At 45.0% G+C, this 17,657-nt stretch overlaps 1 protein-coding gene across 7 annotated transcripts; it reads right to left on the reverse strand.

Annotated features, from left to right (window-relative positions):
• Window positions 1-838: 838 nt before the first annotated feature.
• Window positions 839-13,892, reverse strand: Cdv3 (carnitine deficiency-associated gene expressed in ventricle 3). 7 transcript variants are annotated; one of them, NM_001433855.1, is given in 5 exon segments: window positions 839-3,751; window positions 4,092-4,245; window positions 7,231-7,373; window positions 12,234-12,310; window positions 13,272-13,892. In NM_001433855.1, coding segments are annotated over 5 exon segments (705 nt in total). In that variant the 5' UTR covers window positions 13,587-13,892; the 3' UTR covers window positions 839-3,735.
• Window positions 13,893-17,657: the final 3,765 nt, after the last annotated feature.

Consider the following 17,657-nt stretch of genomic DNA (forward strand, 5'->3'; position numbering starts at 1 on the left):
CCTGTACACAAGTGGCATATGTTCACATAAACTTAAGTAATTTTTAAAGCCAAAACCAAGTGCAAAAGTAGACAGTAAATATAGATTCCATTACCAAAAGTGGCTTAAAATACACCTCTACTGACGTAGGACTATAAACTGAAACTGGAAAAGATGTGTAAAGGCTAGAGAAACCGCATTGGCTACTCTGGTCCTAAGTTTATTCCCAGCGCCCACACACAAAATGGCTAACCTTTTTAACTCCAGTTCTTTAAAAGGTCTCCAGAACTGATACATATACAGGCAAAACACCCATACACATTTGAGAAGAGGGGAAAACCCTAGAAACATCTTTTGAATAAGGAGCCCAGAATGGCCCAGACAGGAGGAATAAAAATGGTGTAGATCAGAGAAAGCTTTTTGTAATGAATAGCTTCCAGAGTGACAAGTTGAGTTCAAGCCCTGGGACCCAATTATAGGAAGATAATCACCTGAAAAGACTGCTCCCCCAACCTACACTCATTTTAAAAATGGAACCATGACCGAGGAATATACCCAAAATTGATTTTGACCTCTGGCTCCCCTCCAATAAAAAAGGGACTTGAAATCAGTTTACTTGAAAAGGGCTTTAGAATCCCCTTCTCTAACAAAGCTACAAAATCTACTGAAGCTCCCTAACACAGTTCAACACTTTAAGGAGTGTCTCTGATGTGCAGCCATTTCCACCCATGCCTGTTAACATCTACAAAATTTGGCAAACATTTCTAAGTGCACCCTTCGAGAGCAGGGTCATCCCCCAGAAGTTGACCAGACACTGCTAATTTAGACTAAGGGGTTTCAACAGAAAAGCACCACATTCCACCATCCGTAGGTTGACTGTTTATTCAATGTTAATGTTACAGAGTTCGTACACTGTCGGAACCATGCCTGAGAACCCAAAGAAAGAAATGGTGCAATGGACAGCCTCATCCACCCAGACAGTGTATTAAAACTTGATTCATATGCATTTTGATTTCACAATCTTAAAAAATTATAACAAGACTTGGAATTTACATCTGCTGCAGGTCTTCAGCGTTCCAGTACAGTATGCCATTAAACAAACCTCGTCATACGTCTCTGTTCACTTCTTAAACCAGAACCCCGAACAGAATTTGTCTATGTGTGTGAAGCTGGGGTAAAGCATACATTAAGGGAAGATTGTGACTCAAGGTGTGAGATTACTTGTTAAGGTTTTCTGGTGCCCAAATTAAGCCTTCAGTATAACTAAGAATCTCAAGCTTCTAATCACCCACCCTCCTCCTGGCTGGCTCAGATCATGCCAACACTGTTGCCCAGAAGTGGCATACAGTCTGGTCAGGAGACACTGGTCTGCACCTCCTGCTTCCCACACTGCTGCACTAATCCACTAATCTGCAAGACATGCTCTCAAGCTGGGAAAACTTCACTCATTCCGGTTCTACTACTGTCAGTAGTGAGCGAGTCTGAACTGTGTTTGGCAAAGGGATTCATTTACAGAGAGAAACCTAGGCACCGCCATTATATCACACAGTCATAGCCAATGTAGAGTACATGTACTGAACCATTTGCAGTAGCATGAAAACTGGCAGTCTATTTCATTAGGTGGAAAGAAATCTAACTGTGACCTCTTCTAAGAGCCAAGTACCACTAGATCGTTACATTGTAATTACTAACAACAGAAGTGCTACATTACTGGCTATTCCCCTGACTCTCCAAGTGAATACAAACATACTCCCAAGGTGAATGATAAGAGCTGGCTAAACAATGAATGGATCTCCAGAATAGCCCATAACCTTAAAATATGGGGCACACACTGTATTTATCAGACACCATGCAAGATTCACAACTTGGTGGTTTTTGCTCCTGTTACTTTGAACTGTAAAAGCCAGGTCAGTGAAACACCCCTTCTGAGCAGACACCACACTCTGTCCACAGCAGTTCAATTTAGACCTGATTAGGAGGCTTGAGCAGCACCTGGAGTGGAGCGGATCCACTGTCCTTTATATGTATCTACAGCTACCTGGTTCCACCTAAGGATGGCAAATTCATAGGGCATCTCACAATTCCAATGCTTCTTTCAGACTATTTCACCACACAATATGCCCTCAAAGAACTTACTCCAAGTCAAAGCAAGGCCTTAATGTGGAACTGGACAAGCACTATCTGAATGAAAATGTATTCAAAGAAACAAGGCTACCCCCACCCGCTCCCCATTTGGTGGACCCAAGTTTGGTTGAATTAAATCCATAGTTACCTCATACAACTAAAAACTTAAAATTATAAATCATAAGCCCCACACAGATGATCCAAACACATCATTTCTGACAGCGGCTTGTTCCAGGAAGTCTAACAGCCACAGCCTATAGAATATTCCTTAGGATGGGGCACAGAACAGGTTATTAAGGTCACTTAACTCTTCTGTTTTTACAGCGGATCAGAACCCAGATGGCTGACTTCTGAAGGCTTTCTGCTAGGAATCCAGTAGAGTTGGTTTCAAGGTTCACACAGACACTAATAGCTGTAACCTTATGTAGAAGTTGTGATCCACATGAAATCCACAATTTAAGTGCAGCAAATCTGAGGTAGTCAACCTTGCGAAGGCTCAGTATCTGAACATAAAGATGTTTGAAATGACCACTGGCTGCAGGTTTGGTTTTATACGCAGAGCAACTATGGAAACACTGTTGAATCTAATTCACAAATATTTAAGACAATGAAAACATCCCTAAATCCAAGACACATCAAGATCAGTCGTGACTCTTGAACTTCCATAGTGCAACAGGGACAGCCACTGGACCGAGGTCTTCAGTCAGCCACTGTAGATGCAGAAATCAAGACGCTGAATGGCTGTTCTTGGTGGTTGGCTGTGGTCTAGTTATCTTGGAAGGCTTAGCAAAGACCATTCCTTAACTGTACTGTGTGGGGCTGTACTTCTCATTCTCAAGCACAGCATACTGGTTGTCTAGCTCAAGTTTAAGGGCCTGATTTTTTGAAACCTCCTCCCTAACTCTATTTTTGTGTCTTACTACTTCAAAGCTCTTCTCCATTTCTTTATCCCTAAGGGAAAAGAAATGTAATCAGTAAATATTTCTTCGTCACTAGGGAATTTTGAAAGTATTCTTCCTCGAATTTAAAAAAAAAAAAAAAAAAAAGACCCTAAGAATAATCCTGGAGAGACAGGAAGGGAATACAAAAATCCTTATCAAACCATTAAGGCTTCAATTGAACAGAAAACATGTAATACTGTACTGAAGCTCTGAGGCCCCATCTTCTGAACAGAGTATTTGGGACCAACTTGAAGACAACCAGAGAGAAGCTGTATAATGACATTCCTTCTAAGACTCACTTCTAAGTTTTCGCAGTTAGTAGGTAATACGTCTTTATGCATAAGGGCAACAATTTCCTCATTCAAGTAATGTTCTCATCATTCAACGATTTCTCCTCCCCTTTGCTTTGGGGGAGTGGTCTGATTAGATCAGGTACAGAAGATGTGTGGCAAGTCACTGCTCTCCCAGAGTCCCCCCACATGTGAGGACAGAATGGGGAGCACGTCCAAGTAGAGGTCTAATTCAAGCCAGCTGTGCTCTCAGTGAGGCAAAGGCTGGGATTTAAAAACCACCCAAAAATTCGTCCATCTGATGCCATTTACATTTCTTCCCACTTTATTTACTTTTGAAAATCCATGTCCCTAATAAGATGTAGATGTGCCATATGTGGTCATTTAACTTCAGGCAGCATTCATTTTAAGTACCTGCTGAAATAAGATTATTTATAGTATTAGATCTCTAAATCCCAGCGTCTTTCACCTACTCACATATATTGGGAATGCAATGATAAATGCTTCTACAATTCTAGTTTCCTTATTTAAAAGGAACATAAGCCAGTAAAATGTACTTAAAATTAAAAGAACTACCTAAATGGAGCTGTGACAGAAACACAGCGGATCACGAAATCTATCTTAGCATCCTTTCTCTTGTCCTTTCCAAAAAGGGCTCTTGCTCTTGCCCCACCATCTCCTCCCTCCTGGGCACCCAAGCTCCACCTGGTTCCCAGCCACCTGTCAGGAAGCCTAACCCACAGCTCCACACACTTACTTCCGGCTCTCTACATGCTTGGCAGTGGACTGCAGGGATGGGAACTGTGTGTCACTGTATATTTCTGGTGGTCCTTGTGGCGTTTTCCTTGTCGTGGTTAGCCTTGCCCCAGGAGGCCTGTATACACCACTAGGCATTGCTGGCTCCGGGGTTTCTGTAACTAATAGATAAACATTCATTCAAATGTTTGACCAATCATAGAAAGGATCTGGATTAGACAATAAAAGCAAAGTTCTGTGAGAAAATGTTTCAAAGTAGAAAACCCACCCATCTCTTAATCTTGAGGTTACCCTTTTGGAATGTATGATCACTAGAGTGTTTCTCCTATCAGTATATGTGGCAGCCACTTTCTCTACTTTGAAGGTGGGTTAAACAAGGTTATCTTATGTAAGTTATTTAATAAAATGCACATCAGCATTTTAAGCCCCTAAAGATAATAAAGAAAATATCTAATTCTCATCTTTATTTCATTCTCTTAAGATCACTGGATGTTAAGTTTCTCTATTTGCTTATAACACAGGTACCTTGGCTTAAAATTTAATTGGGGGCCACAACCTTTCAGGTCTTTCCTATCTATCTCCTATTTTCCCCAGCTGACCCTCAGTATGTTTTCAAGCAGTGTTTCCCACTTTTCAAAAGCTTTCAAAGTTTCAGGCTGGGGAAGCTCAATGGGACAGCACTGTAATCATCTACTAGATGTAATAAAATGTTCTTATAGTTTAAAAGACTTTTCTATAGGCCTAGTCATACCAGAGGTAAAGCACACATGCTTATTTACTGAGTACCTAAACTGCACTTGACACACACACATTAAAATCTGCCTTGAATAATGAAACATGCTTGCAACATGGGAGGCTGAGACAGGAAGATCTTGAGTCCTGGTCATCTTCAAAGAGACCAGACCAAACCCCAAATATCTACTGACCCTTATGCTTCAGCCACTATATGTGGCTTTGAAAAAATTGTCACCATAGTTTGTGTGAGGGTCATGTGACTTGTGAGGCTTGCTGCTCACTTGCTTCATTCATCTAAAGACAGTCTCCACTTTGTAGCCATGGCTGCCTTAGCTCAGACACCACTTGCCTGTGTCCCGAGTGCTGGGATTCAAAGCAACACATGTAGCTATTTAAGAGGAGTAAAATGAAGCCTAGATTTCAACTCCTCAGTCACATTAGCCACCACCCACAGTGCTCAACAGCTACATGTGAGTAGCCGTCACTCTATCACATCCATCACCTCCCAAAATGCTAATGAGCAGTATACTCTTGGAGACAAAAAGGGAGATGGGTGCCACATCAAAGACCACAGCAGAGGAGTACGGAGGAGCTACAGTTTAATGTGTGCACACTTTGTGTAGATACACAGGTGCCTGGTGGGCAGAAGGAAAAAGTGGATTCCTTGATACAGGAGTCATAGGTGTTTGTGGGCATCCAGGTAAGAATTACTAAGATACGGTTCTGGTGCTGGTAGAGCTACTAGTTAGTACTCTTAACTGCTGAGCCACAAAGCAGCTACATTTTAAAAAAGGGCTTGGGGGGTGGGGTGGGGGTTAATAACAGAGTAGAATTAAACATGTGAAAAGGCCTGGAGGCCAGCCAAATAAATGGCTTGGCAGGTAAGATTCTCTATAAACATGGTGGCAAGACCAGCTCCACAAACTCATCACACAACATTAAAAAGAAAGCAAACACTTAAAAACTAAATGTCAGCCAACAAGCAGAATCTGGCCCAACAACTGACCGTCGTTGTTCAATCTACATTATTGTCTATGCCACAGCAGCACAACAGAGACCACCAGTCCGCTCATTTAGGTTATCTATCATCTGGCTTTTCAGGCACCTGATACAAAGAGGAAAGATGGAGCCCAAAGCATAAAGACTAAGGGTCTGCGGGAACATTTCAGGAGTAGCTTGAAAGAGGAGCAAGCTCAGGAGGGAAAAAAGAAAACTTAAGGGCATCATCATGGTGATTCAGTCATTTCAGCACGTGCCGTAGCATTAGAACTTAATTCATATGCACCAGAACTCAGGCATGGCAGCATCGTGGGCTTGTAAACAGCATAGGCTTGGGGAGGTGGACAGTGAAAGAGGAAAGAACATCCCAGGAGTGTGCTAGCCAACCAGTACAGCCAATTCCATCATCTCTAGACTCAGTGAGAGCTTGTCTCAAGCATTTAGAGTAACAAAGGAAGACACAGCCACTCTAGCCTCGATATGCACACCCACACACCACACGCACGCAAATAAATTCAGGGCTAGCCTGGGCTACCTAGTAAGACCCTGACTCAAAAAGCAAGAGTGACTAGTGGGCCTGGGTGGAGTGGGAATGATTACCAAAACATACAGATGACGTCCTCAAAAAGAAAAAAAAAAATTAAATTAGACAGCTGCTGGGAAAGCTCACACCTGTAATCTCAGTTTTAGGGAGGTGGGGGTAGCATAAGGTCATCCGTATTACACAGAGGACTCAAGGCCAGCCTAAGCTATATAAAATAAATAAAACTAAGATTTTTGAGCTGAAAATGCAGTTGTGGGGCAGCACATTAGAGTTCAATTTCTAACACAGCAAAAACCAAACAAAAACTGAGCTAGAAAGATGACTTAATGGATGATGACCAGAGCTGGATGATCAGATCCATGTTAGCCTAGGCAGGCATGGCAGTCATCTCACTAGAGGCAGAAACATGATCATAAAAGCAAGCTGGCTAGCTAGGATAGCTAGAATTGGCTTGAGTTCCTAGTTCCTTGAGAAACCCTATTCTCAAAAAATAAAAGTGAACAACAACGAAGAGCTGTGGCCTATCCACAAGCAGTTGTACAACCACGAAAGCACATACTCCAACAACACACAAACCCCCAAGATTTGTTACAAAGAACTTTTTTACTCACTCCCTTCTGCCAAGAATGTAAGCTTCCAGACCTAAGTGTGTAGCACCATGGAATTTAGTGGTAGGATTATGGCAACAGGTAAACTACTTGGCTTCCTTCATTCCCTAGCACCAAAAACAAAAGCAAAACTTTGACAGCCTACAGGGCAAAAAAAAGTATGTTACTCAATTTCTACATTCCTTCCACTAACGAAACATACACTGGGATCCACTTTGCCCACCCCCTTCTCAGGAGGGAAAACAGAAGATCACCTGTTACTGGAGCAGGAGGCGCTTGTACCAGAGCAGTTTTATTCCAGGGACCTGAAGATTTTTCTGCTCCACTGCCACCTCCACCTTCTTCCCAATTATCTCCTGGATCTTCTCTCTTTTCATTATCATCGTCTTCCTTTTCACTATTGAAAAACAAGCACATTGAACTTCCCAAGAACTAGATGTATATGCACCACCATATGAAACTACTACTACAAAAAAACAATTTTTTTTTGAAATATGGTCGCATTATGCAGTAGTGACTGGCATGGACTCATATTTAGGCAAAGTTGATCTACATCTCAGAGATCTGCCTATCTCTGCCCCCCTCTGCTGGGATGAAAGGTGTGAGTACACCATTATGCCCAATTATACTTTCTAGGGGGAACTTGGGAATCAGTTCTCTTTCCACCATGTGGACTCTAGGGAATAAACTCAGGCCATCAACATTAACAGCAATGCCCAATAAGCCATCTTGCTGGCCCCCATAAAAGATTATTTCTATTAGACATGTCCTAGCTTTAAGCTAAATTTCTTCAGGTACTGTTCTGTTATTGTTTTGTTTCTGTGAGTATAGTCTAACTTGGATTTTTCATGTATGCTACAAAACCATGCTAAACTGAGCCATACCTAGAATCCAAGACAAATTTCTTGACCTCCTTTTGGACTTGATTTTGAAGCAAGGTCTCACATAGCCCAGGCTGTTCTTAAATTCAGCATATACTCAAGGAAGTTTATGACCCAGGCTGATCTTCCTGTCTCTATCTCACGTGCTGGGAGTAAAGGTGTAAACCATCACACCCATCTTTACTGAGTCCAGCTGAAGTAACTCCTGCATTAATGACTTGGGATGCCAACAAAGAGAAGCACCTAATCTTCAATCTGTACTTAAGATGGTCTCTTAAGGTCTAGTGACAAGGCTCAATAACAGAGCACTTTGTCTTGGGCTGATCCCCATAATTCAAAACAATAAACATGGAAGTGATCACCACTGGGAGACTGGCTGGTGACCTCGGCACACAAGCTGAGGCAAAGGATGATGACTTCAGTAACACATTCTCCAAAACTAAAGGTCACAACTAGATGGTCCTTGCCACCAGGCCCAGCTACCTGAGTTTAATCTCCAGGATCCACAGGTGGAAGAGAACTAACTCCTGCTGGTTTTATTCTGATTTGCACGCCACGGCATGCCCACACAAAATAAACTGTAATTTTTAAAAGACAAAGGAAAGAGAGATGAAGGATATGGTCAAGCCAAATTTCAGTTTTCCCTTTATCATATAACCTGTTCAGCCACATAAAATGATGCTGATCACTAACAAATAATCATGCCATCTAAATTATCATCTAAGACAGTTATCATAAACACCAAAACAATGCAGAGCGAATCCTAAAGATTTGTAATTTTAACAAGTATTTTGATAGCCAAAACAGTATTAGGAAACTGATTGCTGAAATCCAGGTTCTGCCATCTCTGTCATTTACTGGTCAGGCTTTCCAGATACACTTGTTGGCTTTTAGATAGAGATGACACATACACCAACATGAAGAGCAAATGGGTTAGCACACACTGTCACAGACAGTACTACTAGATATTTAGCAGTCATACAAATTCTATACATTCAGCACATATATCACCATGATAACAGTAAATTCTAGCTTTCATTTGAAAAAAAAGATATGGGAACATGTTATTTACAAAGGATCTTTAAAAGCTGATCAGATAACATAACACCATTTTCTAACAATAGCTTATTATCTGGTATGAAGTTTATAATTACTCAGACTAATTGTGGTGTCCAATCTTCAGAATTTTTTTCAAGAGTTTCTTGCCTTTTTAAAACTTTAAAGCCACTATGCTAATTTCTTCAGGGATGAAATAGGTACTCATCTAGATGCAACTGCCTAATGGCAATGTCCCAACAACTTAATCCATCCAGGAAAGGTGGCTTCCCACTTACACCTGCATACACTGAAGCAGTAGCTTTCAGTTTTTCAATCTACCCAGTCACCAACAAATTAAGTCACAACTGCTCAGCTGCATATACAGTGAGAACACTTGCTGTAAAAGCAAAAAGAGAAGAGGAATTCAAATCCCTGGCATTCGCAAGAAAGCCAGGCATGTCCACATTGCAGGACTAGCCAGCCTAGCCAAAATGGTGAGATTCAAGTTCACTGAGAGACCTTATCTCATGGACTCCTCTGGCCCTCAATTGAAGAGCACAGGAGTGAACATTCAGGCAAGGCATATACTGCATGTTCACAATTTAAAGAAAAATTCCAATTTGGCTTACTAACATCAAGTAAAATGTCACATCTCTTTTTTAAGACGTCTCTCCCAATGTAGCTAAGGTTAGCCTTGCCTTGAACCCATAATCCTCCTGCCTCAACTTCCCGATCTGGGATTACAGGCATGTCCTATCATATCCTGCCAGGACACATTTTTCTAACCCCAGCCCCAGAGACTTTTAAGAATAATTAAAATAACCACAAATTTTAAAAACACACCTAGATTATAACCCACTAGCAAAAACCAGTGACATTTTCTAAAGTAACTACTGGAGAGCAATGACAAACTGGTGCTGTAAACCATGAACAGCACAGCACAGAAGCTAGCAGTTTACTGTACAACAAAATACATCCCTCCAACCAAGAGCCTGGGAGCCAACCTGGAATAACCCAGTGGGACTGCCCCCACGTCTTAAAGCAAGCACTGGAGGGAAAGGCATGGAGGTAAGTGTCTTGCCTGTATATGGAGTCTAATTCTAGCTTTGACACAAGACCCTGTCTCAAAAAAAGAACCAAAAAAAGTTAGATAATAAATTAGAGCTAAGGATATGACTCGCTGGTAGAACTTGCCTGTGTTGTATGAAACCATGTCTGACTCCCAGTATTCCAAACAGGGGAAGGTTTGGCAAACTAAGCCTGGCATAGTGGTGCACACCTATAAACCCTAGCACGCAGGGCTGAAAACAGGAGGATCACAGCAGTTCAAGGCCAGCCTGAGCTATGAAGTAACTTCTTGACTCTAAAATCAAATTTTACACTGAAAAACCTTGAAGGCTACCCCTCCACCTTCAGAAAGTGTTACTTTTACCCATTAAAGTTCAAGTCAATATGACCAAAACTTACCACTCAAGGGCCGACCAAAACCCTAACTACAACAGAGCAGGGACCACCCTAGATAAAAGGAACCTGTAAATCCCACTCCATAGTTATACATCAAGCTTCGGGACAAAGAAAACAGGAACATTTTCTACTTTTTAAAATTTGAGATAGGATCTCACTAAATTGCTCAGGGTAACCTTGAACTCACTCTAACCCATGCAGGCCTGATTTTTTTTTTTCTCAATCTCCCTACCTCAGCCTTCTCAACAGCTGACAGTTACAGCTTTCACCGTCAAGCCCAGTGGGAGTATTTTCTAAAATTTACTCATCAGAGTATATACTGGTCTTGCAGAGGAATCAAATTCAGTCCCTAGAACTCAGACAGCTCCCAAATACCTGTAACTCCAGCTTCACGGGACCTACCTGACGCTCTTCTGACCTCAGCAGGCACCTGCATGCACAGTACATATTCCCAGACATACACACATAATTAAATCTTTAAAAAAGGAAAAAAATAAAGCGCCCGTGCACTCACATACAAAAGAAGCCACACCAAACAGGTAGATACCTTTTAAGTTTCCTGCTACAAAAAGAAATGTTTAATTTGGTGAATTCACAAATGAGAGCACCTAGGGGCATCAATGCCTGGGTGGGACAGACATTAACCAGACATTAAAATACTTACTGGTTTTTCAATAGAAGTTACCTGATCTAGATTTTAAAAGATTATGTTAAGAAAGTTGTTTCCTTAACAACTGTCTCAAATGGTCACTTGAATTCTCTACAAATTGCAAGCATCAAAGAATTTCTGATCATTTTGTGTAAGACGAGTTAAGGATTTTGAATCTTAAAGCAACAGAGCCCTACCTTACTTTTTTTGTACTTCAAAATCTTACATTTTCTTCTTAAAAATCTTCCCAAGCATGTCACTTTAAAAACCAGATCTAAAACGAACTATCAGAGATTGAACATGACAATGTAGGCTCTCAATTTTAAAGTCTCGTAATCAACCAATCCAACTGTGAAAATATGACTATTTTCCTAAACTTTGAAAATCAGTCACTTCAGAACCTGAGATGGTAGGTAGCAGGGGCCTGCAGTTCCAGCAGCTCAGGAAATGGCTAAGAACTGTGCAGACAGAGTGCCAGGGCAAGTCACTCACTGGGGATAAAGGCGGTGGGTTCAAGGCTTCAGGAGAGCCGCTCTATTAACAGAAATGTTCAATTCCTAGACCGGGGTGTGTGTGTGTGTGTGGGGGGTATGAGTACTCAAAGTGGCTTCAGTGTGAATACAGATCTATGATGTTTGAAGTATCCTCAACTGCAATTGCAAAAGTATCTCAACTTGTTTCCCAGAGAGAACTACAATCCACCTTACTAAATATGAACAAGGAGAAGCGAAACCAAGCACACATTCAGGTGGACACTTTTAGAAGCAAGGGTTCAAGGTCAGGAACAGCTCAGTGCTCTCCCACAGATCGGGATCCAGTTCCCAGCACCAGACACACCAACAGCTGTAACTCCAATCCAGTAGACGGTACAGACATACACAGGCAAAACACTTCAAATGTTTTTGAAAACAAACAAACAAAAAACCCTCCTTATCCTCAGCTACACAGTAAGTTCTCTGGGCAGCATGAGCTACAGGAAACCTTACTGGGGGTAGGGAAGACCACCTAAGTTCAAACACTAAGTGTTAAAAATTTAAAAATGACAAATACCCATTTTAATCAACTCAAAAATCCAAACAGTTGCAAATCGGGAAACTCTCACAGGATTTTAGAATTGGCAGCTAATTTAATGACACCAGAGGCCTGCTGGAGACCACGACCTAAACACGGGCAGTCCTTCCATCTGCAACCAGGTTATCTAATCCCACGTGTAATCACACCCTACCTTATTTGCATTGCCTGAACTCTTAATCCGCTGTAATCAACCTCTTTTTGTTCAAATTCTTTCCACTCATTTTCATCCTATGGAAGAAACAACATCTGATTAGAGTTTGTGTTAAGCACGTTTTAGACTAAGAAAAAGAGGTATCAAGGGCCATCGCGATTCCCCAACAGGTAAAGGTACCTGCAAAACATCTGATTAATTAGAGATCTTGGTAAACAGATTTCAGACTAGAATAAATTAGATCAGGGGCCGCCAGGATTCTTGAGCTGGTATAAGAACCCGCAAGTCAACAACCGAGGACCATAGTCTGATTCTCCGGGCCCACGTGGTGGAGAGAATTAACCCCGGCCTCTAACCTCGCCGGACACGTACACACACATGAGTGCGTGCACACAAACAGGCAAATAAATGCGATCTTTAAAAATAATTTAAAAAAAATCCAGACAGTGACACAGACCTTTAATCCCAGTACTCCGGAGAGGCAGAGGTCGGAGGTTCTTTGTGAATTGGAGGCCAACCAGGGCTACACAGTGAGACCTTGTCTCAAAAAAATAAAATGGGTCTAGTGGCTGGGCTGTAAAGTTAGCCCGTCCTTGCAAGATCCCGACACGTGCCTGGTTACCAAACACCCCCTCTGCCGCCGCTTTTACTTAAAACCAACTACGGGGCAAGCTGAGTGGCGGAGAAAAAGCGACAGAAATTCCACAACTCAATTCCTAGCTTTACGTGGCCGCGCTGGGAAAGCAAGCCACGCTACACCGGCGGCACAGAGACTTTGAACACCTTAAGAAAATAAAATCCAGCCCCAACCAGGCTCAAGTGGGACAACGAGGACTCAGATACACGTCACCCGGGGACCGCGGCCCGCCCCAACCCCCGTGGCCCAGAGGGCGCGGCGCGCGGAAGACGGCGGACGGGGGCGGCCAGACGAGCCCCGGGGGCCGCGAGCTCGCCCGACGTGCGAAGCCCGAATCACGTGGGCTCCCGGGCCCGCGGGGGCGGGCACATGCGGCCGGCCGCCGGGCTCCCGACCCTCACCTTCGTTATGGCCTTGCCGCCGGGGCCCGCGCTCCCGCCGTCTCCCGACCTCGAGGTCCCGCCGTCTCCCGACCTGGCACCGGAGCCCAAGCTCCCGCCGTCTCCCGACCTGGCACCAGAGCCCGAGCTCCCGCCGTCTCCCGACCTGGCACCGGAGCCCAAGCTCCCGCCGTCGCCCGGCCTGGAGCCCGCCGCCGCGCTGCTCCCGCCCGCGCCGCTCGCCGCGTTGGCCGCCCGACTGCTCCGCTCCTTCTTCTTCTTCTTGTCCCTCTTGGCGAAGAAGTTGTCCAGGCTCCGCTCCTCGGTCTCGGCCATGGCCGCTGCCCGGATGGGTGGGGCCGGCGGAGGGCGCGGCGCTCGCGGTTCGGAGCTCTGGGTCAAGGCCGGCTGTGCGCTCAGGCTGCCGGGTGAGGCGTCGCCTCAGCCCCGCGGGGTCGCCGAGGCGCAGGCGGCAGGGCGGCCGGCTACCCCCGCGCTCCGGGGAACGGTGGTACGATCCTCGCCGGGACCGCGAGCGTGGAGCAGGGTCGCGCCCGCCCCGCTGCCTGTGGGACAAGGAAGACGCGCACCGGCGAGCGCTCGGCTAACGACGGCGCGTGCGGGAGGAAGACGCGCGGGCCTGAGGAGGGGAGAGGGGACGGGGAGGGGAGGGAGGGGAGGAGGGAGGGCGGGCCACCAGCAGAGAGAGGCAGCGCCGCGCCTGCGCGCTCGGTTCCGCCCGCCGCTGTGGGCGCGCCGAGGGGGGCGGGCGGCGGGCGGCGGGACGAGAAGGGGGCGGGTCTTCCGGGAGAGCCAATCAGATGCCGGGACGGAGCGCTTAGGTGACAATCCGTTCCTTCGACGGGGCGGTGCCCTGTGTGGGGGCGGGGAGAAGCGGGTGTATGCAAAAAGTGACGTCCCTAATGGCTCCTGCCTCCGATTGGCCAAGGATTTTGCCTTGAGGGCGGGCATTTAGAGGGTTGGTGACTTGGCTAAAGAAGACCAGCCGGAGGGGGCGGTTGTGCCTTCGTTGCGCGCATGCGTAGGGTACACGTGCGTCTGCTCGCCAGGACTGTGGCCTGGTAGGCGTTTGAACTTTCAGGAAAAGGAAAGAGACCATGTTAAGCCAGCTACGTTCAATCTCGTTCCTCCTGCCCCGCTTTTCGGTACTTGCACCCTCTCTGGTCGGGCACCTATTACTTTTCTTCTGAATGGAATGCTTTTGATGAGCACTGGATAAGTATTCGTAGTTCCATTTATGGAAGAACCTTAAATAAGCAGTACATGAATGAAAGGGAGCTGATTTTGAACTCCATCCTGGACAAGATGTGTCTACCAGGGCCAAGTTAAATAAATCTGACCCTCTAACACTAGCTCTTGTGAAGTGGAGAATAGCTGGGAATGTGATTTTGGTGGTAGGGTGTAACAGGTGCATGTCACGTACTGAGTGAATACTTTACCCTTGACAAAAAGCTTCAACCCAGGAAGCTTTTTGTTTGTTTTGAGACCAGGTCTCACGTATCCCACGTTGCTCTGAATGCCAAACAGAAAAAAGATAATCTGATCTTCCTGCCTCCACCATCCAAGTGCCGAGAGCACAGGCATTCTACTACCGCCGTGCCTAGGTTATGTGATGCTAGGGCTTTCCGTTCTTCCTAGTCCGGCTTTCTAGCTGCTAAACAGTGAATGACCCAATACAGGCGATTGCACCTAGAATTCCTTCTGCTCTGACTTGAGTTTGAATGATGGCTACAATTTAACTTTGGCCTCCATTTTGGATCTTAGGACAGAGAAAGGGAACAATCACAAGATATAGAAACGAGAATCAAAAATATCCTCGTTTGCACGTGACTTGATTTTGGGGCCCTAGAGAATCAAATGTACGCGTCCCAGTGAGAAGTGTGGCCTGGGTATGCTTTAAACTTCTGCTTCCTCTTCAGGGTAGAGGAAAAAGCTGTGACAACCAAGGCTTGGGTCTGTAGCCTTGTGGGAAAGATAGAACCCAGCCAGTAAATGGAGAGCTGTCTTTCCACAAGTCTTCCCTTAGAAGTCCTTCCCTAGTCGTGGCTAAGGCCCTACAGCTGTAGCCAACAATAAGCAGACCTTTCTTTTGTTTTATTTTTTGAGACAGGGTTTCACTGTGTAGCCCTTGCTGTCCTGGAGCTCTGTAGACCAGGCTGGCCTCAAACTCAGAGATTCACCTGCCTGTGCCTCCTAAGTGCTGGGATTAAAGATGTGTGCCACCACATCTGGTTAAGAAGCAGACATATTTAATCCCCTTCCCCCAACACAGGATGGTTCCTAGGTGACTTCCTTTTGTGACACCACGTATCTTCCTGTGGTATTGTCCAAGTTCAGCAGTGCCCAGTGCCACCAGCTTTGCTTAACACCTCTTGGCAAACTTTCTTTTTACCTTCCTTATTTTTCTTCCTCTTTCATTCCTTTTCTGCCCTTTCCTGCCCCCTCCCCCTCTTTTTAAGACAGTGTCTAAAGTATCCTAAATTAACCTTGAACACTCTAGTAGACAGAGCCAAGGATGGTCTTGATTCACCAACTTCTAATTAGCTTTTGTTGTTGGTCTCCTTTTTATTTTGTTTCATTTCGTTTGTTTTTAGGATGGAGTAACCCCGTGTAGCCCTGGCTGGCCTTGAACTCTCAGAGATCTTCCTACCTCTGCTAAGATTAAAGGTGTTCACCACCTGGGGTTCCCACCATTGTTTACAAAGCTGTCTCCTGTGTCCTGGAGCCACTTTATCACTTGTACCCCTACCCATTTTCTCTTTTTCAAAAAGATATATTTATTTTTATTTGATGTGTGTGTGTGTGTGTGTGTGTGTGTGTGTGTGTGTGTGTGTGTGTTCACGAATGTAACTGTACATTTGAACTCCTGGACCCAGATTTATTGTGAGCACTTGATATGGGAGCTGAGCACAGGCCTCTCTGAAGGAGCGGTGAGGACTTTTCATCACCGAGCCATCTCTGCAGCTGGGTCTCTCTCTCTCTCCCTTAAACAAGTCTTCCTGTGTAACCCAGGCAGCCTGAGCGTTAACACTCCTCCTCTCTGTCTCCAAAAGTGCTGAGAGTATAGGCCCACACTACAAACATGGTTTGCTGTCGTTTCTCATTGCCGGAGGCGTAGGTGAGTGTGGGGGTGGTGCATGTGCACCTGAGTGCCCGTGATCTCCTTGGAGGCCAGCAGACAACCTTAGGCATGCAGGCCTCAAGTGCCATTTACTATTTTTTTTTCATCTGTGTAAGTATGTATGTGATCTCAAATGCCATGATATATATGTCAAGGTCAGAGGGCAACTTGCAGGAATCTAGAAGATCAAGCCCAGGTTATCAGGCAGAACCATTTTGCCATCCCACCCTTCTTATTTTTGTATTTTTTGGTGGACATAGCTTCTCACTGGGGTGCACTCAGAGTGCACTAATTCAGCCAGGCTGGCTGATCAGTGATCATTAGGGATCCACATGTCTCTGCCTCCCCAGAACTAGGACTGCAAAGGCCCCTGTAACCAGCCAGGAGGAGGGTAACCGGGGAGACCTGACAAGAGCAGCTCGCTCATGGGAATAGCTGCTGTTGGTCTCAGGGCATGAGAGTCAAAGAGGAAGGGACCCATTTTACACTGCAGAGACACTACAGTGACAGGGCCACAAAGACACTGCTCTCTAGTAGTCTGACCGCGATTTCTTACGCACAGTGGAGTTCGGGGACGCACGCCATCAATCACATTTTGAGGACACACAGGAGGAGTGCTGCTGTGTCAACTCTTGGCTGCACTTCCTTCTCTGCGTTTGCTCAGGCCATTGATTCCCTCAAGCCTATCGTGGATTATTGATGCTGGCCCGTTTATTTGTATCTAGATCTTGTCTTCCAGATTATTACAGAGTTGAAGGCAGGTATTACTCAACTCAGAATAAGGCACAGTGACTCAAATGTAATGCTCATTCAGTTAATAAGTGGCTTCCCTTGAAAGTGTGAAGGACTGATTTCAGTCTCCAGAACCCACATTAAACACTGTATCCCGTACAGCACTCTGAACCCTGCCGTGGCCACCGCTCATCCTTATCCAGCCCCCATCTCCAAAGCATTTCTCAGCCCTTGCGGGACTCTCATATCAACCTTCCAGTGTGTGCAGACATCCTCCATCCTTAAAGCCAAGCAGATCTTCTCTTGTCCTGGCTTCTGGGAGAGAGGAAGTGACCAATGGAGGCCATTTTAGGGTATTTCAGGAAGTCTGGTAGGGGTTTTTTTGTCTCTTATTTGAGACAGGGTCTCTGATATGTGTATAAAGTGAGGTCATAACCTCTCCAAAGTATGGTTGAAGAGAAAGTCTTTATTGTAGATGTGAGGGAGAGTACAGCAAGAAGCATCTGGAAGAGTCCAGAGCAGAGAAAGTAGTA

Source organism: Rattus norvegicus, chromosome 8 (assembly GCF_021556685.1).
Source record: "Rattus norvegicus strain SHRSP/BbbUtx chromosome 8, alternate assembly SHRSP_T2T, whole genome shotgun sequence".
NCBI lineage: Eukaryota > Metazoa > Chordata > Mammalia > Rodentia > Muridae > Rattus > Rattus norvegicus.